The sequence below is a fragment of the Manis javanica genome, chromosome 4, assembly GCF_040802235.1.
Source record: "Manis javanica isolate MJ-LG chromosome 4, MJ_LKY, whole genome shotgun sequence".
In the NCBI taxonomy this organism is placed as follows: Eukaryota; Metazoa; Chordata; class Mammalia; order Pholidota; family Manidae; genus Manis; species Manis javanica.
In genome coordinates, this window is record NC_133159.1 from 32,000,008 (window position 1) to 32,022,719 (window position 22,712).

The 22,712-nt window shown below is 51.6% G+C and overlaps 1 protein-coding gene and 1 long non-coding RNA gene across 2 annotated transcripts; one reads left to right on the forward strand and one right to left on the reverse strand.

Annotated features, from left to right (window-relative positions):
- Positions 1–1,632: 1,632 nt before the first annotated feature.
- LOC118969096 (uncharacterized) lies at positions 1,633–11,942 on the forward strand. Its single transcript, XR_005056992.2, has 3 exons — positions 1,633–2,123; positions 2,467–2,614; positions 10,756–11,942. It is a non-coding gene; the product is annotated as an uncharacterized lncRNA (long non-coding RNA).
- A 4,733-nt stretch (positions 11,943–16,675) lies between these two features.
- On the reverse strand, positions 16,676–22,265 carry EDN2 (endothelin 2). Its single transcript, XM_017641139.3, has 5 exons — positions 22,109–22,265; positions 21,601–21,757; positions 19,943–20,065; positions 18,899–18,997; positions 16,676–17,328 (listed from the first exon to the last, which is right to left on the reverse strand). The coding sequence occupies exons 1-5, from the start codon at positions 22,170–22,172 to the stop codon at positions 17,235–17,237; spliced, it is 537 nt and encodes a 178-aa protein (XP_017496628.1). The 5' UTR covers positions 22,173–22,265; the 3' UTR covers positions 16,676–17,234.
- Between the last annotated feature and the right edge of the window lie 447 nt (positions 22,266–22,712).

The window sequence follows — 22,712 nt, forward strand, 5'->3', positions numbered from 1 at the left end:
AACAATGCTTATTTAGCTATTGAACCCAAAAATAGGATTGCAAAGCCCATAACAAGAAAATGGTCTTAAAAACTGGCTTACGTGAGTGAAATATTGTTAGGATACTTGGGGCTGCACAAAGTTCAGCACAAACTGGCTTTAACAGTGAGATGTATTGGTGTGAGTAACCAGACTCCAGAAATAGGGTGGACTTCAGGGCTGGCTTAACACAACTGTTGCCCATGTCTCTACAGTCCTTGGCTGTGCCCTCCTCTGTCTGCTGGCTTCATCCATGGGCTGGCTTACCTCAAAAAGCCAAATGCCCAGGCTACACATTTGCCACCATGACATGCAGAGGGAGGGAGAACACATCTCTTCTGGTGGATCCTCCTTAAAAGCAAGGGCATACCTTTCCCAGAAGCTCCCAGCACGTCTCCCCTTGCATCTTGGCTAGGGTTGCCCGCTTTCTCCTGTGGCCAGGGGTGTGCCCTACACTAGTGCTTAGGTTTGAGTTGCTGGACCATCACACTGGCAAGTGGGATGGGATTCCATGACCCAGTTAGAATTGCCCATGGAGCTGAAGTTGGGGTCATCTTTCTCTGAAGCACATAGTTGGTAGGAGGGCAAGGTGGACTCCAGAATGAAAATTGGGGCATTTTCAAGCAGTGCAGGGAAACAGAAGATGGATAGAGAATCAACACGGTGAGAGAGAAAGTAGATCTCTCTGTTTCCAGAACTCTCCTCCAGATATCAAAAGCAAATCCTGGAGGACTACACATGGTGCTTTACTCTAAGGCACAGGAGAGAGAATTTAGTGTGTGATATAAGGGAATCTCCTGCCCAGCTTGGGAGGAAATGGGGAGTGTTTGCATTTCTCAAAGCAGCCACTAGAGAGTTGGGAAAACAAATCTGAGGAGGTAAGAAGAAGATGCTGAAAGAGGGACCCACTGCCAGGCCTTTCTCTTCGAGCTCCAGCCTGGGTAGTGGTTGTGGAAAAGATAGAAATCCCAGATAGGGGCCTCTGCCCACCTCTAGAACTCTATAGGGTGCTGCCCACACCCACAGTAGAGTAGAAAGGGCAGCAGGAAGTGGATGTTAGTTTCTTGGGCTGCCGAACAAATTACCACAAACTCCGTGCTTTAAAACAATAGAAATTCATTCTTTGACAGTTCTGGAGGCCAGAAGTCTGAAATCATATCAGCAGGGCTGTTTTCCATGAAGGCGCTAGGGGACAATCTGTTCCTTGCATCTTCCAGCTTCTGGTGGCTATTGGCACTCTTGTGGCTGAGTCACTCCAATCTCTGCCTGTCTTCACATGGCCTTTTCTTCTGGTTCTGAGACATCTCCTCTTCTGTGTCAAATCTTCCTCTGACTCTCTCTTATAAGGGCACTTGTCGTTGGACAAATGTGCAGCTAGATAATCCAGGATGATCCCATCCTGAGTCCCTTAACTTCATTACATCTGCAAAGACCCTTTTGCCAAATTGCATTCACAAGTTCCAGGGGTTAGGATGTGGGTGTTTCTTTTTAGGGCCTAACATTCACCAGGGTGTTTAAGCAGAGAGAAGACCAGGGATTCTGCCCTGAGTCACCCTCATCTCCTGTGTGTTGTGGGAGGGAGGCCCTAATTTCCCAGCACCCAGACAATTGGAGGAAACAGAAGGCCATTGAGAGGTCTGGAGGGTCACTTGCCAGGCAGAACACTGGACAGGGACACAATTATCCTGAAGTCCTAGCAAGACCCCAGGAGATTCACCTTGCAGATTTGAGTCAGCTCAGCTCTTCTGGAGCTTCTGCCAATCTTTTCCCGAGTCAGGACAGAACCCTGAGTAAAGGTAGAAGCTGCACAGTAACAGCATCTGGGACAGAAAGCAGGGCTTGGAACCATCAGGATGAGACACCCCAACAAGAAGGTGAGATGAGGCCAGAGAGTGGCCCTTCCCTGATGCCGTGAGAACACCCAAACTTCCAGCTCTCAGATCCCATCTCGGAAGGGAGGCCTCTTGTCATGGGGAGATTGCTCTGACGGGGAACTGAAGTTTGCACCAACCAAGTCTCCAGTGAGAAGGAGTTACCTTTAGTTGCCAACAGTGTTTCTTTTCTCCTCACATTTTAGTGCATAAATGATAAACTTCCTGCAAATGGTAAGGCTGCCAGGCTTTATTTTTTTTAATGGGCATATGTTATATGTATTATTCTACAACTTGCTTTTTTAAAAACTAGCACTTTGTTGGGGCATGATTGTGTGAATTGCTTTCAACACTTTATACATTACAGACGTATTTCTATAACAGTATGTTTGCTGTTTTACCTTTTTAAATCTACACACTATAATTTATTTAACTAGACCCCTATGGATGACTCTTCAGGTGGTTTGTTGAACTTAATTGAATTAATAAGTGAATCAGTTGAGCAATGTGCAATGGTGCTCATTCATGTCAGAGTTGCAAAAATGTATTTTCTTCCATTTCTCATAAATCTATATAGCTCTGGCCTCCACATTTCAGCAAATGAAAAATTAATTAAATGGCCCCAGAACCACTGGCCAGACAAATGCACTGCAGCTGTCACCACCTTCCAGAGCACTCTGAGGAGTCAGAGGGAATGCAGCTTGCCAAGACACAGCCATTCCAGGGTGAGTAACACTTTGAACTCTTGAACACGAACTGTTGGCAGTGTTTACCCCACTTCATGTTAGTCAACTGTCACTTCTCAAAGAAGGGCAGCAGGACAGGGATCTTTGCCTCATTGCAACATTCCAGTTGCAGTGGCCCTCTTGAGAGGAACTCCCTGCATATCTCTGGGTATCCTTGGGATATGAAGGTGCAGAAAGGGCTTGGCTGTATTTTCACCTAGTGTTTTAATCGGAACCCTTTAGACTGTAAGTGATAGAAACTCTGATGTAAGTAGAACAGGATATGTATTGTCTCAGGCAAATGAGAAGTCCAAAGACTTCAGACATGCTGCATCCAGACGTTTAATTGGCACCATTAAGACTACCTGTCTCTCCATTTCTGAGCCAGGCCTGCTGGTCTTTGTTTTTCCTCCATGTGATGTAAGATGTCCACCAGCTGCTACAATCTCATCTTTACAGTTCACAACCTCAGAAGAGAGTTTCCAGAGAGTTCTAGCAAAAGTCTCAGGGAAGACTCCTATTGGCCTGGCTTGGGTTATGTGTTTGTCCTTGAGCCAATCACACTGCATGTGTGCATGTGTGTGTGTGCTCTAGTTAGCCAGGCATGGTTCATGTGTCCCCCTACTGGGCATGTGAGGAGGCTGCCCCATCTGAGCCACACAGACGGAGCTGGATTAACGGGGGAGATGTGGCTTGCCAAAGAAAGGCATGACTGACAAACAGGTGTCCATGATGCCTGGCCTCCGTCAGGGTTATACCTCTGTCTGTAAAGAAAATGCTTGCTTTTTGGCTACAGAATTGGGTATGGCTGGATTCCAAACTGAGAGCTGTGCAGAGCAGTAGGACTCTGCTCAGGCCTGTCTTAGGTTCCCACTTCCCAGTCTCCCACAGGCCAAAACAGTGTGGGTGAGGTGCCCATCCAAGCTCATACCCCAAGTCCAGGCTTTCCCTGACTCTTGTGTGGGTTCTGTGGACAGTGCAAACTTTCGACCCGTGAGGAGACTTTAGGAGGGCAGCACAGTCTGAATTCAGGTGACATGAAGTTATATAGTAAGTGGCTTTTCTCAGATTTCAGGGCACCCTCTACCTGAGCTCAAGGTCTTTAGTTCAGGGCCAACCTTGCAGTCAGCCTTTGACTCCCCTGATTCCCATGCAGTGGTCTGGGCCTCGCTGTCCTGGGAAGATGGGGCTCAGTTGTACTTGCTGTCTGTCCAGGAACCAGGCCTGGCTTGCAGCCTTTCTGCTGGGAGTGGTATTTTTGTCTCCTGGCTATGGGAGGCGTTCTTGGACTTGGGGTGTGTGCTATGCTGGAGACTGGTTGGGGTGAGTCCAAGGACAGGGAGGTGCTGGAAGACAGCATTTGAAGATAGCCTTAAGGATATAGCCCAGCTTGGGTTTCTAAGCAGACAGCATATATGTGGGGCATCTGCCCTTTCTAGAGCCTCCAGAAGGCAACCTTCCATTTGACCTCCATGGTAGTGTTTCTGCTGGTCCCTACCTCAGTCTCATATTCCTCTTATGTGGTCCCAGATGTCCCACTGCTGGAATGTCCTCTCCTGCCCGGCCAATCAATATGCATCCTTCCAAACCCAGCTGCGCTCGAGTAGGCACTTCATGCAAGTGAGAATTTGGCCATTCCCAGCATGTGCAGATGTGCTGCAGTTTGTGTTTCTTCCAGTGGCCAACGGCTACAGCTCTGAGCCTCAGGACTTCTGCAGAGCCTGGGAAGGCTACACTGCCTCAGACCAGGAAGTTAACTCCCTCCCATAACTTGAAATAGCCCTCAACCAATGACTGACAGGGATTTGTGTATAAAAACCCAGCTCCCTTGCTCCCTGAGTGGGATGACTCTGAGGTGTGTGGTTTACACAGTTTCCCCACGGTCTCCCTGAGGGATTGAACTCCAGATGCCCAAGGTGGAGACTTGCTTGTTGACACATACTTCAGTGGTCTCTTCCCACCCCCCTCACTCCTTCACTACCTTATGAGCTTTCCTAGGACCACTGGCAGTTATGGACTGGATTGTGTCCCTCCAGCCCCAAGTGTGACTGTATTTGGACCTTTAGAGAGGTAGTTAAGGTTAAATGAAGTCATAAGAGTGGGGCACCAATGTAATAGAATCAGTGGCTTTATAGGAAGAGGAATTGACAACAGAGATCTCTCTCTCTCCAGGCACACCCAGGGGAGAGGCCATGTGAGGACACAGAAGGAAGATAGCCATCTTCAAGACAGAAAGAGAGGCCTCACCAGAAACTAACCCTGATGGCACCCTGATCTTAGATTCTTAGCCACCAGACCTGTGAGAAAATATATGGCTGTTGTTTAGGTCACCCAGTCTGTGGTGTTTTGTTGTGACAGCCCTAGGGGACTACTAATACTCCTGCCAACTAACCTACTTGCTCTGGAATCTTTATCTCAGGGTCTGATCCCAGGACTTCTAACTAAGACAGGGACTCAACCCTGTTAGGCATCAGGAAAATGCAAATTAAATCCACAAGGTGATACCATTTCACGCCCACCAAAATGGCTAAAAGGAGAAACTTTGACTGCACCTGTGCTAGTGAGGATGAGAAGCTGTCACATACAGCTGTTGGAAGTAGGAAATGGTAAACCATTTTGGAAAACTGTCAGTGTCTAATAAAGCTGAAGATACATATATCCTATGATTCAGCAATACCAACCCTAGACACACACCCAGGGGAAAGATATACACATATTCACCAAAATTCAGGTGCAAAAGTGTTCAAAGTAGTACTATTTGTAATAGTCTTGAAAATGGAAACAGTACAACTTGAATCAACAGTAGAATGGATACACAAATTGTGGCCTATTTATGCAGTGGACTACTATACAGGAAGAAAAAAGGAAAGTACAAATCATAAATGTACAACTTGATGAATTTCCAAAAACTGAAGGTACACATACATTTTGCACCTAGATTAAGAAAAGGAACATTACTACTGCCCCAGCAGCCCCCTTCCTGTCTCCTTTCAGCCACTGCCTTTGTCAAAGGAAACGACCTCATTAACCTCTAGCACCATTAAAACTGTATATAAATGGAGTCTTCTGGGATATACTCTTTTCTTTTGTATGTTTCATTTGTGAGATCATCCATACTGTTTTGTGCAGTTGTAGTTCAATTTATTTATTCATTTTATGATTGACGGCCTTCTGGGTAGTTTTCAGTTTGGGACTATCATAAATAGTGCTGCTGTGAGCATTCTAGTACACATCTTTTGGTGACTATATCTAGGCATTTCTTTGGAGTACATTCCTTGAATTGTGGGTCCATGGCTTGTTTTGATTTCATTTTTCATCTTCTGCTGTCCTGATCCCCATTTACATAAGCAAGGAGGCCTGCCCTCCTAGTTGAAGTCAGTGGGCCTCAGTTTCCCTCTGTGGCTGGGGCATGCCTGCCTAAGACTCTAAGATCTTCTCAAGGCAGTAGGATCAGGCTGTGGGCCCTTTGACCTCCTGGCCCAGCCCCTGGCATTCCTGAGGCCAAAGGTATCTGAGGGGAGGGGCGATACTGCAGGCTTGGTTCCAGCCGCCCCACCAGCTAGGTGCAGGGACTGGGCAGTGGGTGAGCCTCCAGTCAGGGCTGAGCCAGCACAGGAGGGCTGGAATGGCCAGGGCCCAGTCCAGGCCCAGGGTTCCCTGGGGAGGGGGTGGGCAGGTGATGGACCACTCTGTGCCCCACTGACTGGTGGCTGGTCCCCTTAGTGCCTGCCTGCTCTTCTTGGGACTCTATCGCCTTTCTGTCTACTGGGGACCAGAGTTGCTGCCTCACTGGCTTGAGGATTAAAGGAGATTGAAGATGCTTGCCCAGGCCCAGTGGGGCATGGGTAGCCTATTTTATAGCCAAGGAGGCTGAACCCAGAGAGGTTACAGGGCTTCTCTGAGTCACACAGGATTTAAGCCCAAGTCTGTCTGGTTCTAAACTCTGTGCTTTTTCAACTTAACATGGCTACCTGCCTGGGGGCCGACATGGTGTGATTTGAGGGGTGTAAGGAAGGCCAACCCCCATAGTCAAGCTCTGTCTCTCTGACGCTTGAGTTTCCACCATTAGAACCTTATTCCTCTGGGTTAAATAATAACCTTTTCTGGAAGCATGTAAGGATGAGGGACAAGACATACAATATCCAATGTTCTGTGTGCAAATGATAGATGGCAGAATTGAAGAGCAAAACCCTCAAGGGGAACGAAGATCACTTCATTCGCCCCCTCTTCCTCACTCCCACCCAGGTCCTATACCATTTTATGAATGGAAACTGAGGCCTGAGAAGGGCACTGAGTTGTTCAGACTCACATCTGTGACCTACCCCAGGGAGCTTCCTTGCTTTGCCAGAAGGACCCAGGATAGCAGAGGCTGAGCAGGAGAGGCCCAGCTGAGGGCCCTGGGGTTTTTAGCCAGGGTCTGCCCCGGGGTTGCCAGGGAACAGGTGTCTGAGGCACACTTCTGCAGAAGGGAGGGAGGTGTGGGTGTGGTTTTGGGCCCTGAGATAAGCCCTGCCTGCCTTCTGTCCACTGCTGGCTCACACCTATGCCCTCCACCCCAGTGCATGGGCAGCCCCACGTCTCCACCTGATACTGCACAGCTCTGGGACTGCAGCTGGCCTCCCCCTGCCCAGCTTCCTTGGATTGCCCCAGACCTCTGCTAAGCTGCTTCTGATCCTGCACCAGGTCCCTTGAGACATGGGATTCCTTGGGGCAAGGTTGTCTTGGCTGCACAGGCACTGACAGCCCCACAGCTGCTGTCCCTCTGGCTTGGGTTGGGGCCCTCACAAACAGACCCAAACTAGGATTCTAGGGCATGGAGTTTATTTGCAAGGTGAATCCAGGAGAGAAGGAACCTAAGAGGGGAGAGAGAGAAGGCCCTGGAGTCGGGGAGGCTTGAATCCCATCTGTGCTGCTGATTCACCTTCTTAGAGGGTCAGTTTCTGCTTCTATAAAATGGGAATTAAAATACTGCTTACCTCTGGTGTGGTGGGAATCAAATGTGATAAGGCTTGTAAATGGTGGGGGTGGTGCTGCACCTGGGGGAGACTGATAAACGGAGCTTTTCCTTTCCTCCCCTGGGCAAGGATCAGGCTGACTCACCTAGTCCGGAGGCACCAGTGACCTGCTGTTTATGCCGAACCTTGCTGCTCCCCTCACAGAGCCTTCCTCCTCTCTCCTTCCCTCTTTACCTTCAGTTTTCAAACTCAGTGACTGATATCAAAGCCATGCTAGGTCAGGATAGGCCCCAGGGACCCAGGAATGCTTTGAGCTTTCCTTGCCTTGGGAATTCATAGCTGGGAAGACAGACAATCATGTGGCCTGGTGGTGACAGGGGTGTGGGCTTTGACATAGAGGTAGAAGTTTGTGAGACAGGCCCAGGGCAAGGAGGCAGTGAGGGAGAGGGAGGAGCCAGAGGGGCTGGGGTTTGGGGGGAGAAATTGTTCTAGGAACAGGAGGGAGGTGAGCAGAGAAAGGTAGGCAGCTTGTATTTTGAGGTTCCTGGCAATCGAAGTCCCAGGCAGGTATGATTACTTTGAGTAACAGATGAGGAAATGGGGGCTGGGGAATGTGACTTGCCTGGTTGCAAGGACTGTCAGAGAGGGGCTGACCAGGGTTCTTTCTGCTACACCCACTCCTCCATCCTCACCAGGGCCACAGCTGGGGGCCCCTGGGTCCAGACAATACTGTCCCTGTGCGTGGGGTGGGGATGGAGCCTGAAAGGTGGCAGCCTTGGAAATTGAGGCAGGGTCTCTCTGCTCTGACTCCTCCCTTGCCCGTCCTGAGCAACCTGGCCTGTATGAACTTACCCAACGCTGCCAGCCCAGACCCCTAACAGCTCCCTGGATGGAGGTTGGGTGGGAAGGGGGAAATCCTCGACTTTCACACTTTTTGTTCCAACTCCATATGAATTTTGCATCTATGATATATCCATGTTTGTTACTAACATCAGCAAGGTTTATAATGACTTGCTAATTACTAAGATAATTAATCTGCCTGCAAATAAAATAAGACATCTAGAGTTTATACGGTGACACAGACCTCTGTTCCTCAGTGTGAGTAGGGGGAGAGGTCCAGACAAGGTGGGCATGGAGCCTGGACGAGAGGTCTCGGTCGGTTTGCAGACCCCAGCATGGCGCCTCCAGGGGTGCAAACACACGTGGATGTGTACTGGAATCTGCAGAGTCACAGGACATTTCCATACATAGTTATGCCCACATGTGCACTGAAACACCCCTACATCCACACGCATGAGTGCAAACCAATGCACACACTCACTCTACACTTACATATTCTTCATGCATGTGTACTTATACATTCTTGGACACAAACACATATGCCTACATGTATGCCCATATCACTTGAGCACATGCCAATAATTCTTTAAAAAGTTCATATCCATAAAAGGGCACACACACCCATAATCTGTAAGCATGAAATTACACACACACCCTGCAAGCATATATGCATCCTCAGACATGCACACACATCTCTGTAGTCACAACCAGGCAAAGACTTACATACTTGGGAACATTCAGTCACTCATACTTGTAACATGTTGGCAAGCACAGGAATGCACACATATGTGGATTGTGCATGAATACCCATCACACAAGACACAAACTGAAAGGCCTGTTGACATGCAGAAGCATCTCCAATTGTGCACACAAGAATCACATTGTACGCATAGGTGTCCCCTTGTGTGCATGTGTTCATGCACCATCTCATATTAGCCAGGTGTGATTCTGGCATACCAAGTTCACTGCACTGCATCAGAGTCATAGGGAGGGAGCCTCAGATGCCTGGTCTCAAGTGGTAGGGGTCTGCCCCCCTCCTTGGCCTCCCTGTGCTTTCCGTATCCCCAATCTGCCATCTCCCAGGAGGAGCCCTCCTTCCACCTTGGGAGTAATTAACATGCGTGGCAACTATAGAGCCTCCAGATGGAGCAGAATCTGTACCCACTTCCGGGAAGGGATCTCCCCAGCCTGGCAGCTGGGAGCCAGGAGGCAAGGAGAGACAGTGGCCTTCTTGGGTCTACACAGCAAGGTCTGGGAAGAGGCAAGACTGGGATCTAGCCTTTTCCAAAAGGGTAGTTTGGATCCTGGGTTGCAAGGCAGCAGGACACCCCAGTCTTCCCCTCTTCAAAACACCTGCAAGTCTCCCATTGCACATGTTTTCCAACGAAGATGCTAATCCAGAAAGGCCCTGCTCAAAGGCACATTTCTTGGTGGAGAGGTTGGGTCAGCTGAGGAAGGAGACTGCCCAGCCCCTCCACCATCACTGAGCTCCCTGGGGGACCAATCAAGAGGTGGGGGACTGATGCCAGCCACAGAAGAAACAGGCCTGCAGCCGAACAGGATCCTAGATACCACAGCACTATGAGACCCAGAGGACCCTCTGTACCAGCTGGTTGGGGTGGGACATGGGTGTGCCTCCAGGTCCCTCCCTTTCTCACCCTGGGAGGTATCATGTGTATCGCTTTTGCATATCAGGTTCCTTATGAAGAAATGGAAGCTACACCAGAGCAGCCAGTGCTGGAGGGGATGTAAGAAAAAGGGCATTCGCACCAAGTGGGTGCAGGATTGCAAATCTCAATCCCAGTCTCATCGGAATATTGAAAGTGTGCGTGTCCTTTGACCCAGCAATTCAACATTTAAAAACCCGCTCTCTGTGGACAAAGATGTATAAACAAGGTGTTTACTGCAATGTGTTTATGCAAATACTAAATGGAGGCCTTGCAAAGGGCATCAGCAGGTGAATGGTTAACTAAACTGCCTTCTGTTCGTGCCAGGAACCACTGTGAACAGTTAAAATTGAGAGACTGGGTAGATTCATGTGTACTGGTCTGGAAAGATGCCCATGGAGTGAGCAGAGCAGTCACAGAAGAGGGAGACTTATGTCTCCACTTATTATTTTAAACACTTCTTAAAAGTTGAATATAAAACCTATCGGAATCCATAGAAAGAGGCTCCATAGCGTATTCTCAGAGTGGTTACCTTGCAGTGGGGAGAAGACTTACTTTTTATTCTAGATGCCCCTACATTCTTTTGACTTTTTTAACCACAATCTTTTGGGTACATATCGTCTTACTTTTATATTAAAAAAAAGAAAGAATTAAGATTTTTTATCCCATTATTCAACAGATGGAGGCCCTGAGGAGGCAGCAGCCCATTCCAGGTCATGCACGGCCTTGACTGCATCTCTGACCTTGATGCCCCCAAGGATTGTCCCCTTGTTGCCCAGTGGCAAGGCATAGGGGCCAGAAGAGGAGCCATGGCTTCCTTGATGGGGGTGGGTGGAGAAACGTGCTCTGGGTTGCAAGCCAATGAAGTGGGCAGTGGAAGCCGGCCCACCTGGGTATGGAGAGATGTCCCCTTCCTGGGAGGATCAACTGTGTGCCTGGATAGTGATTCTTTATCACTGGGGGCCCTGTTCTAGACTGTGGCTCTGCCTGGCAGACCCTGGCTCTGTCACCTTTAGAAACACTGCTGAGAAATGCCACCCTTTGCTGAGGGCCCAGTGGGTGTTGCCCCTGGTTGCTGTGGGTGCTGACCTAAACTATCTTACTTCACCTGAGGAAGCAGTGCTGCCCAATGGTTAAAGTTATCATCTCTGGGGCTAGACCTGGGGCCAAGACTCCTATAGCTGCTCACTTAATGTCTCTGGAACTCAGTCTCTGTCTGTAAGTACTTCCCCATAGGGCTGCTGAAGGCTAAAATAAAGTGCTTAGACCAAAGAGTAGAAACATTCCCAATATCCATCAGTGGATGAGTGGGTAAACAAAATGTGGTCTATCCCCACAGTGGAATATTATTCAGTCATGAAAAGGAATGAAGCATTGATCCATACTACATCTGACGAACCTTGAAAAGATCATGCTAAGTGAAAGAGGCCAGATGCAAAAAGCCACACATTGTATGAGTCCATTGATAGGAAAAGTCCAGAATAGGCAAATCCACAGGGATAAGAAGCAGATGAGTAATTTCCAGGGTCTGGGGGAATGGGATATGGGGAGTGACTGCTAAAGGGTGTGGTGCTTCTTTTTGAGGGCGATGAAAATGTTCTGGAATTAGTGGTGATGGTTGTATAACTTTGTGAATATACTAAAACCACTGAATTGCACACTTTAAAAGGGTGAATTTTGTGGCATTTAAATTATGTCTCAATAAAAAATGTGTAGCAAAAAGAATTAGGAGTGAATATAGAATTTATGTGCAAATGAATGTTTATTGATGGGAAATCAAATGAACTTAAATATACATCTGTGAGGTAACATGCATTATGGAATAGCCTTATGATGATATATTATGTGGTCATAAATAAAACCTTGTTTTGGTACATTTTCTAAATTGAAAGAAAGAACCTATCATTAGGACTGTGCCTGACACATGAAGTATCGTGAGCATGGGCTGTTGGTAATGAACTCCAGGGCAGGCCTGCTGGGTCGGTCCTTCCATCCCACATGGCAGATGAGGAAACCGAGGCTCCGAGAGGGGAAGTGCTGTAGCTGCACTGCCCTCCTTCTGGCCTGCTGTCAGGGGAGTGCAGAGTCTTGGCTTCAGGCCAGCCTGAGTGCCTGTTCTCACTCTGCCCTTTTCTAGCTATAAGGCCCTGGTCCATCCCATCCCTGCATCATCCTGAGCCTCCTGCAGCCTCCGTGTCCCACCTGTGGAGGGAGACTAGAGTCTCTGAGAGGAGTTTCAGAGTGTGCAGCCCAGCTGATGGTGCCATTATGATGCCTCTGGGACAGGGTCCAAGCAGCAAAACAGGGACCAAATGAGTGGAGAGAATCCAGGGAGATTGGATCGTTTCTTCCAGGCCCGCCTGCCTGGAGTAGTGGGCCGACCATCCCTGGGAGTGACCTTCTGGCCAGGGAGGAAATCTCAGGAGGAGATGATGTGAGCTGATGCCAGAGGCACGACCTTTCCTTGCAGGTCGTTGTTCCATTTGGCATCCTGGGGTCCCTTTTCAATCTGCCATCCTTGGGAAAGGCATTCTACCTCCCTGAGGATCCCCTGCTGAGCCAGCCCAACAGAGTGGCTGCGAGAACATGCTCCCGGACCCAGAGCCCACATCTCAGCTTTCCTGCCTGTGCATTCTGATTGCATGATCTCGGGCAGGGAAGTTCATCTCTCTGAGCCTCAGCGTCCTCTTCTGCAAAATGGAAAAAACAACAGTGCCCACCTCACTGGTCCTATGATGATTAGAGGATAAGTGGGTGTAACATGCTTAGCACAGGATCTGGCACACTGAAAGCCTTCATAGCCTGCTGGCTGTTACTATTACTATTATTGCATTATTAACTGTGAAAGGACCAGAGGACCTATGTGTGCCTGGAGGCGGGGGGCTCGTCCCCTGAGCTCCTGTCTGCCAGCTCTCTGCTGCTGTCCCCCTTGCTCTCTTCCTCACTGAGTGATGGACAGGCTGGGCCCGTGGCGTCCTGGCAGGCCTGTCCTGGCAGCTGCTTCTTCAAGGCGAGGCCCTCTGCGCTTCAGAGAATTAATTAGGCCACATTCCTCTTCCAGGGCTCCTGGCGGGCCCGCACACAGCCCCTTTCCTAGCTGCTGAGGGCTCTTGGCTCCGGTTCCTGGCAGGCTGAGGCGAGGCCCACACTCTGCCCTCCCCTGAGAGGGGCTGGGCGGGCCCTCTTGAGCTGGAAGCCCTGGCCAGGGAGGGGCCAACACTAAGGCAGCAGCTGAAGGCCGGCTCCTGTCCTGGCTCTCCCCTGCTTAGCCACCTTCACTGGCTCCTCGTCACTCAGGTTCACATTCCTGGCATTGAATGCCATTCCCAGCCTGGCCCCTGCTGATTAGACTGGCTGCCTCTCTCCAGATTCTTTCATGCTCCGGCCAGACCACCTCCCACCCCAGCCTATGACGCCCTTTCTTTCATCCTAGCCTGTGCCAACCTTAGCCATCCTTCAGACCCTGCCTCACCCTGCTTCCCTTACCTGCTGAAGGGCAGCCATAACATAGTCCACCTTCTGCCCCTTCACTTTGCCCTGTGTGTCTTCCCTGCCAGCCTGTGAGACTCTTGAGGGCAGCAAGGGTGGCTGAAGCATGGATGCAGGGCATTTCAAGGGGTGAGAGCCACTGAAGATCTTCCTGGGCGGAGGCCCTTCCCCCTGCCAGGTGCTCAGGCTTGATCTGGTGCTCAGGGGGGCACTGCCCATTCCCATCTTCCCTTCTCCAGGCTTCCCCACATCCCTTTTTTTTTGGCTCCCTGAAAAGGGCTGAGAATACCTCCCTTCCCCTCAGAGCCTTACCGTGTGTTGTTCCCTCTGCCTGGAACACTTTGGTCCACCATCCTCTTCACTTGACTGATTCCCTTGAGCTTGGCCTAGATGTCACCTCCTTTAGGAAGCTCCCCTGAGTTCCCTACTCCAGGGGCTCCATCACAGTGTGATTGTCCTATCAGAGAGTCAGGACAGCATAGAAGTTTAGACCCTGAGGTTTAAATCTCAGCTCAGCTATGTACTAGCTGTGTGATTTTGAGCCAAGTTACTTAACCTCTCAGTTACCTCTTCTATAAAATGGAAATAATGATAGGATTGGCTGCATAGGTTGCTGTAGGAACCAAGGAATTCATATGCAGAAAGCACTTAGCACTCAATAAATGTTAGATACTATTTTTATCTTAATATTTAACAGCGTTTTCTTAATGGGCTCTCTCGTGGCCTCTGAGGGCAGGAACTGGGTCTGTCTTGCCCACGAGCCTCCTGGGAGGTGATTACTCATGAGCATATGACTCCTCTGAACTGAAAATCCAGCAACTTGGTATCTAACTTTAATTAGAAAGAGAGAGAAAGAGAAAAATTCCTTGGGCTTCTTTCCTGAGTGAGGGGGTTGGTGAGGAGAGGCAGCCCAGGGAGGAAAAAGGCTGGACATGTATCAGGCCGCATGGCCCTGGACATGGGGCCCCCCTGCTCTGTGTCTTAGCTTCCTTCTGCGCATGTAACTCCAACACATCGGGGTCACCCTGTGCCCCCTTCTGGCCTATCTCTGCCTGGTGTTCCAATAAAAAAAGAAAACAAATTTGACCTACAAAGCCTTCAGAAAGCCTGTTAAGTATTTATGAGAAGGCAGAAGAGGGCAGGAAAAGGGGAGATTTTTGTCCCCCCAAATCCAGACAAACTTCCTAAACTGTTGACACTTTTCTTCTCAGAGTTCCATTTACTGGGCAGCTGCTGCCCACAGATCATCCTGTCTCTTCTGAATCTCTGTCCCACTGTCACCCACACTTGCCCCAGCTACTTGGGATGTGCCTAGAAGCAGGCAGACTTCAGGTGCACACGGCCCGTTGGCTCTGTAAACTTCTTGTCCAGTGGAGAGACCTGTGACTGGGGAAGGGCCAGGGCAGAACACCCCTAAAGTGCAGGGCCCAAGCAGAGTTCCCCATTTCCTGGGAACATGGATTCAAAGTACTGTGGGGTCGTCTTGCCTTTACCTGCCTCCGAGTCCTCCTCTCCTCTCTTGAATCATCTCTGCTACTGAATCATTTGGGTCTCTGATCTCTGAACTCAGGCCAGGGCCACTGGGGCTGGTGCCAGGGGCAGTGAATGCCTGGTTCCCTGGGCCTACGACATGCCCTCAGCCAGGATCTCATCACCCCTCTGCCCAGCCTCCGTCACACCTGTTGTTCCAGGATTGTCCCCTCAGCTGCCCAGCCTGGCCACTGGCTGTTGCTTCTGGGGTCCCAATGAGGCAGGGTCATTTTGAATGGGATGCTGAGTGACCAGGGTGTGAAATTCCACTGGCATCAGGCTCAGCTGGGACTTGAGAGGTATGCTCTGGCCCTGGGCGGCAGTAGGAAGCGAGTGACTAGGCCGGTCCTGTTACACCAACCTAACCACCCAGGATGTACTGTGGACCCTGAAGGGTGGGGGGAAAACTTGCTTCTCTGCCTTCAGGGCCCTCATTCACTCTTGCCCTGTGCAGCCCTCTGGTGTCACATTTGCAAAGCCCAGCTCTGAGCAGGTCCCTTGCTGCTCACAGAACTTCCATGCCTCCCCATGGCCCCCAAGAGAAGGCCCTGGACCTTGAGTACCCTCCAGCATCCTCTCCTGCAGTCTCCCCTCCCTGTGCTCTGGCCACATGGCTCCTCCGTGGGGACCTCCTTTGCCATACCTATAGCCACACCTTCCTGCCCCCTCTATCTGGACCTCCCTCCTGGTTTTCTTTCTGTTTATTTGAGGCTCACTTGTCTTTGGAGACTACGGGAATAGCACCTTGGTCCAGAGGTCTTTCTTGGACTGCCCCTCTCCACCCAGCAGCTGCAATCTCTCCCCTTAGGCCCCTTTGCTCTGGGCCTGCCCCACCTGTTACATAATCACCAGTGATGGCCTGACAAGCAGCCTCTGCCTCTTACCAGGCCCAGGGTTGAGCTTAGCAGCTTGTTTAGTGTTCACACAGCCCTACAAGATAGGAAATATTATTTCCCATTTTATAGACAGAAAAATCTGAGGCCCAGAAAGAAATTTGTTCAAGGTCACACTGTAGTAGTGGTCCATGAATTTAATCAACAAATATTTGTTAAATACATAAATACATATGTACTATAGACTCTGGATTCAAAGCCTGATGTCACCACTCACTTACTGTGTGACCTTGGGCAAGTCAACTGCTTTCTTTGTCTATCAGTTTTCTCATCTGTAAAATGGGGATAATAAAAGTACCCATCAGAGAGTTGTGAGGATGAAACCAGTTAATCTGGGTGAAGTACCAGTATACAGTAGGAGTTCAATATGTGTCAACATGGTGTTCTTCCTCACGGGGGTCAGGGCTCCTGGGAAATGTGCTCCTGGGAAAGCCCTGGCCTGATGGGGAGTGTAGGTCCTGGAATCCTGGGTGTCAAAGCTATCAATGGCTGTCCAGGCATGTGAGAGGTAAAAGCCCAGAGAGGGTGGGTTAGCAGCCAGAGATGCCAGCAAGAGTGTGAGGAGCTCTGACTACCTGCCTCAGGCCTCTTCCTTCCCCTTCCTTTGTCCCTTTAACTTCCAAGTAGCCTCTTCCTGAGAGGTGCCTCCCACCCTGCTTCAGCCAAAACAAAATACCAGAGTACCATTTCATTGTTTATTATAAACAAGTCCGCAGGTAAATAATCGAGTCTAAAAAAATACATTAAAATAAATAACTGTAATTCTTGAAGTTCTTAGAGCAAATAAGTTATATACAGACAGGTGAAGCAGACCAGGCCCTCTCACCAGGAGTGTCCCAAGGGTATGAGGGTACAAGGAATCTGGGAGGGAGAGCTAGAGGGAACAGACAGGGGCCAGCCCAGACACCAGACCTTGGGCAGGCCCACCCAGCCTCCTGGGCTGGCTTTGGCGTGAGCATCCATCAGAGCATGTCACTCCTGGTTAGAGCCGACCGGACACCTCTTGGGACATAGCCTTTCCCCAGGCGGTTCCTTTCAGCAGGGCTGTGGGGCCACAGCCAGTGTGGGAGGCCACTCGGCAGCCTGGGGGCTGAAGGCTTTCCTGGGCAGTATGAGGGCACTGAGCTGCCTTGAAGGAGGCTCCGTCTCCAGGGACGGGGGCTGGAGCCTGTGCCCCAGCCCAGGGCCGCCCCTCTCCTCCTGTCTCCACACAAGCTTCCTTCTCCATTTCCTTTAGCAGCCAGCACTATCTCTTCCTCCGCCTGGAGTGTGTAGGCCTGGGCTTCCTTGTTGCCTCCTGCTGTCGCCTAGCAAAGCAGATCTTGGCTGCAGAAATGTCCCTGGAATAGAGAAGGGTCACTTTCACATCCCAGGAGCTGTGGACTGCCTGGGAGTTCCCTGTAAGAGGCAGTTGTAATAGGACTGGATCCCTTACTTGCAGCTGCCTTGGGGTAGGGTGGACACAGCTAACACTGCAAGCAAGGTCTGCATGTCACATATCACGGAGAGATCAGACTAGGCCTAGAAGCTTCTTTGCCCACAGGGGCTATGACAAAGCTGATGTATAACACAAAATGCCACTGTAATAACCAGAAGGCCAGGCACGGGCCAGGGAATCTCCCGTGACCTACCTTCCCATTCCACACTCTGCTCACATTGTTCTTTCTAGGGTGTTTACCTCCCCTTACCCAAACCCTATCTACTAAAATTCCCATTCTTCAAGGTCCAGCTCAAGGTGGTCCAACCCAGACAAATATGGGTCCTAGCTGCCCTTTGAACCTAGTGGGGGAATTCTGACAACATCTGGGTAGCCTTGTCCTGGCTCAATCATTCTACCTTGGGAGCTAGGGGGCTGGCATCAGTTCCCAGCTATGGGAACTTAGGCAAGTGTCTCAACCTATCCAAGCCCCTTTCTTAGTCTGTTCAAGAAAAACAGGCCTGAACTGGCATGAGGATGGGTACAGGTCAGCAAAGCAAGCTCTGGGGCACTGTGAAGTGGCATGCACTTGCAAAGTCTTATCTTGACTTTTAAAAAAATCGTAAGACAGTTGTTTATTATGTGCCAGGTCCTGCCTATTCCACATCCTGCCTTTTCTCCTCTGTTTCTGCTGCTCCACAAAGATGGGAGCCCCTTAGGGGTCAAACTGGGCCCAGCATTAGCCAACCCTGAGGAGTCATCAGGGACAGAGGCAGGAGTGGCTGACACCTCCAGAGCTTCCACTGGGTGCCAGACTGAGCTCAAGGCACTTCTGTATGTCAACCCACGTAACTGCATGACTCCATGAGATGGATGACTCTCAGTCCCTGTTTCAAAAGTTGGAACCTGAAGCACAGAGAAGTTAAGTGATAAGCCCAAGGTCACAAAGCTTGTCTGTTGTAGGGCTGGGATTCAAATCAGGCAGTCCTGTCTCAGAAGCTGCCTCTTAAGCTAATCTACTGCACAGCCAGATGTGGGGTTTCTGTACTCAAGTTAGCTTGGTTGGACAAACATACATGGGTACCTCCTGTGTGCCAAGCCTTGAGCTGAGCCCTACTGAGGCCGCCAGGGAGGCAACCCACTGGGACGGGGGAAGGAGAAGGCTGGATAGTTGGCCCTCCTAGATGCCAGTATGTGAGAGATGCTTGATTCAGACACAGCCTAAATGAATGTCCTTCCACAGCCACAAGCCCTCAAGCCCTCTAAAAAACTCCACTTCCAGGCCCAGTGATAACAAAGAGCAGAGTGGTTAAGAGCACAGGCTTTGGAGTCAGGCAGATGCCATCGACAGCTGTGTGATCTTGGGCAAGGGCCTCAGCGTTCTGAGCCTCCATTCTCTTGGCTGCCTAATGTGGACCCAGTCCTGCCTCACATGGAGAAGGGAAATGTGAAAGACATACAGGAGACACTGAATCAGGGCAGGTGCCCCTTACCTCAGCCGCTGGAGGAGCTCTCCTGCAGAGGTCCATGTGCTTCCAGCTTGGGACATGTCTGTAGGAGACCCACCACTTGAGACTGCCACAGCTCCAGCCCTAAATGAACAGCATTTGGGCCTCAGTGAGGGGCTGTCCAGGGCCCCAATGCCACCTGGCTGCAGGCCCACCCAGCCCCAACTCCCCTCCACCCCTTCAGGAGCATATCTGTTTCCACCTATGTGCACCTGGCATCCTTCCTTTCCCAGGCAGGGTGGGGACCAAGGAAAACTGAGCTATCGGGAATGTATTCTTAGCCCAGAAAGAGGCAGCTGGGCGGCTGGCCTTCCCAGAATCTGGCCACCTGCAGCTGAGCATGGCCCTTTGCAGGGGAAACTGAGGCAGGGGTGGAGCCACAGCTTGAGTCTCAGAGGAGGAATTTCTCATAACCCATCGTGGGAAGGGGAGACTTGGGCTTGCAAAGCCAAGTTTCTGCTTTCCCCAAATGCTCCAAGTGCAGTAGGGAAAGAACAGTTTGCCACCCCTTTACAGATGGGAAAACTGAGGCCAAGAGAGTAAGAACCTTGGTGAAGGCCCCCCAATAATTCTGGGTCAACCCTGGGATGGTGCCATGAACTCCCAGCTCCAGATGCTGCTTCTCCACCAAGAAAGCTCCAGATTCCCATGAGTCTCAGGTCTGAATCCAAAGCCCAGTGGACTTGGTCTGTCAGACCAAGGCTGAAGGCCCAGTTCTCCTTCTAACTAGCTGTGTGGCTGGACAGAACAAGTCCTGTCCTCTGTCTGGGTCTGAGCTGCCTCAGCTGTTGCCTGGGGAGAATCCGTTCTGCACACGATGCTCTCAGAAGCCCCCAGAGCTGGGCAGCAGGAGGGACTCTGCTGTGGCTGCTCCCCTGCAGGAAGGGACACTGCCCATGGACCCAGAGCAGCCTATGGCCCTGAGGACCCTGCTGTCCCCCATTAGCCACTCTGCTCCTCTGCCCATCTCCCAGACAGCCACTGCTGTCAGGGCAGGCCCGGGCCCCTGCAGGCTGGGTTCCCACTTACCAGGGCCTTCGATGGCAGAAGGTGGCACAGGCGGGGTCCCTGGCACTGCAGCATTCACAACGCCTTGGCAGGGAGCGGCGCCGGCGTCTTGGCGGGTTTCCCAGGCCGTAAGGAGCTGTCTGTCTGTGGGCAGGCAGCCAGCAAGGTAGTGGTGTAGGGTGGAGAAAGACGGAGAGGGAGAAGGGAAGAGGGAGAGAGGAGATTAGATAAACCATGACCATTGGCAAGCAAGGACTGTCCACACTGCACACTGGAATGGTCACCCATGCCATTAGGGCAACAGAAGGTGACTAGTCCCTGACCTCAGGAAGTCCTACCACATGCTCCTCCCTAAGGTGCCAGGTAGCTCTGGACAAGACCCCTCCTCTCTCTGGGCCTCTGTTAGCCCTACCTGGCCCTGCTCACTAAGACTCCTGGCATGGGGATGAGGAGATAGCAACTGCCCCCTCCCCAGGCTGGGAGGTGGGAGTCCTCCCACCTGTTCCCCATCCCAGGCAGGAACTTAAGCTAATGGAGCCAGGCTGGTACCCCTGTGGTCAGCTTGCCCTGGAAGAGGAGAGGAAATGCCACCTCACAGAAGTAAACACACAGGCCCACAGCCAAGCTCCCCCCACCTGGCTACCACTTGCCTGGAGGGCTGACAAATGTGTCTTAGAGCTTTAACTTAAAAATGGTGTGTGTACATGTGTGTGCATGTGTGTGCTTGCATGTGTGTGAGATCAGGCGGGATTGGCTTCAGAATCAGAGTCAGGCCAACGTGGGCTGGGGACAGGGCAGGGGCCCTGTGGCTGGTTGGACCAGCACCTTCAGGTGCCAGAGCTAATTTTAGATGTGGTTGGAGTTGCAATGACTCCAGGTAGACCTGGCATGCAGGGCCTGGCACCGCTCCCGCCCTTAGCGAGTGTTTGGATGCGGATTATCTCTACACACGCTTACGTGCTGGGCTTCTCCTGCCTTTTGCAATTTGGGGAAAGGAAAAAAAAAACCCACAAATAGACACAAAAACTTCAACCTGAAGTATGCAATGGCCCAGAGGCAGTGCGGGTGCAGACAGAACAGACAGCAACAGCATGGGGCCCCCATCCCAGCCCTGCCAGGTGACACAGGGCAGGTTTCTCTTCTGTCATTTGGGAACAACAACACTACTTGTCTCAAAGGGGAAGATGGGAGGCTCCTGAGATGATAATGCACGAGAAGCCCTTGGCATTGGGCCTGGCACAGTCAAGACAAGGGTGCTGTCATTAATCTTATTGTTCTTGGAAGATCATGCAGGGGCAGCATGGCAGAGTGGATATGAGCTCTGGCATCCAAGGATCTAGGATGGGACCTCCACCTACCACTTACTCCTTCCTGTGTGATCTTGGGGAAGACACCTAACCTTTCTGAGCCTCAGTACCCTGAGCTAGGAAATGCAGTCAATACCTTCTCACTAGGCTGTTGTGAGAAATCTCATGAGATAGCCCTCTATATTGTTTAGGTGGCCCCCATGTGGGAGTGAAACAATAACTGGTAAGTATTGATATTAGCCCAATGATCCTATCTGGAGGCCCAGGGAGAGCCCTACTGTGCCAGAGGTTCCTCAGTATGCCGGGAGCCCCCAGCACCTGCCCCCCGGCCCCGCTCCTAGCAGCCCCGCCTGGATCCCCGCAGTTGCTCACCCAGGAGTGTTCACCCAGATGATGTCCAGGTGGCAGAAGTAGACGCACTCCTTGTCGAGCCAGGAGCTGCAGGAGCAACGCCGAGGACGCAGGTGGGAGCCTCGGGCATGGGGCAAGGATGCTGGTTGCTCCGGGGTGGCAGTGGCCTGGCCCTTGCCTGCACACACAGGAAGGAGAGAGGGTGGAGAGGTGGGTCAGGGCACTCGGCACAGCTGTGACAGGGGGACCTGCCGGGCTCCTCCTCTTGCATAATTGAGGTAGTTGGCATTCTCACTCCTCAGGAGCTCCCGGCCAGCCCGGGGAAGCCCCAGCTGCTCCGGTGGGGAGGGCTGGTGGCTGCCTTGTACCTACACCACCTTTGTACTTGCAGAGGCCCTGAAGCCACCACTGCTGCCAGGATCCCACTCCTGTATGCCCGTGGCTGACTTGGGGGGTGCACCGCGACCCCAAGGGGCACACCCACGGACAGACCCAGGCCGCTGCAGCAGGCGAGGCCAGGGCGGCTCACCTTCATGCAGGGCCACAAGCAGCGCCAGAGCAACTGAGCACCAGGCGGTGGGCATGGCGACCATAGCGGCGGTGGAGGGCACAGACTGGACCTGAGCAGACAGCGTGCCTGTGGTCAGCGTCCTGCTGCCAAGCCGAGCAGATAGCTCATTGCCTCGGTGCCCTGGCGGCCTCTTATAATACCAGGCACAGCCCCGCCCCCAAACATCCAGCCCTGCCCTGCTGCACCGGTGGGCAGGGAGCCAGGGACACCGCCTCCTCCTGGGGCGCCTGGCCCGCCCAGCCTCCGCGGTGGGGAGGAGGACCAGGAGGTGGGAGGAGGAAGGGAAGGCCCCTGCCCCTCCCTTTGCGAGTCCTGAGGCTCCCCTGCAGCCCACAGAGACCCCTTCCAGTCTTGCTGGACTTCCTCAAGTCATTCCCAAATGCCCTAAGCCCCTCCTCCACTCTCTCCATGGCAGCCTCACAGGTCTTGCTCAGAGGTAAGAGTTCGGAGGGGGAGAGCCCATGAGCAAAAGCCTCCCCCCCGCTTCTTGGAGGAAACCCTGCTGCTCTCTGTGCCTACTGCCAAGCAGGCTGAGGATGCCCCTTCTATTGTGTGGGAGGCG

Coding starts and splice junctions, on each gene's coding strand:
- EDN2 (XM_017641139.3), bottom strand. CDS start 22,172: ATGGTCGCCATGCCCACCGCCTGGTGCTCAGTTGCTCTGGCGCTGCTT. Junction 21,758..22,108: donor GCTTGTGGCCCTGCATGAAG/GTGAGCCGCCCT, acceptor CTGTGTGTGCAG/GCAAGGGCCAGGCCACTGCC. Junction 17,329..18,898: donor GAGCTCCTCCAGCGGCTGAG/GTAAGGGGCACC, acceptor TCTCTATTCCAG/GGACATTTCTGCAGCCAAGA.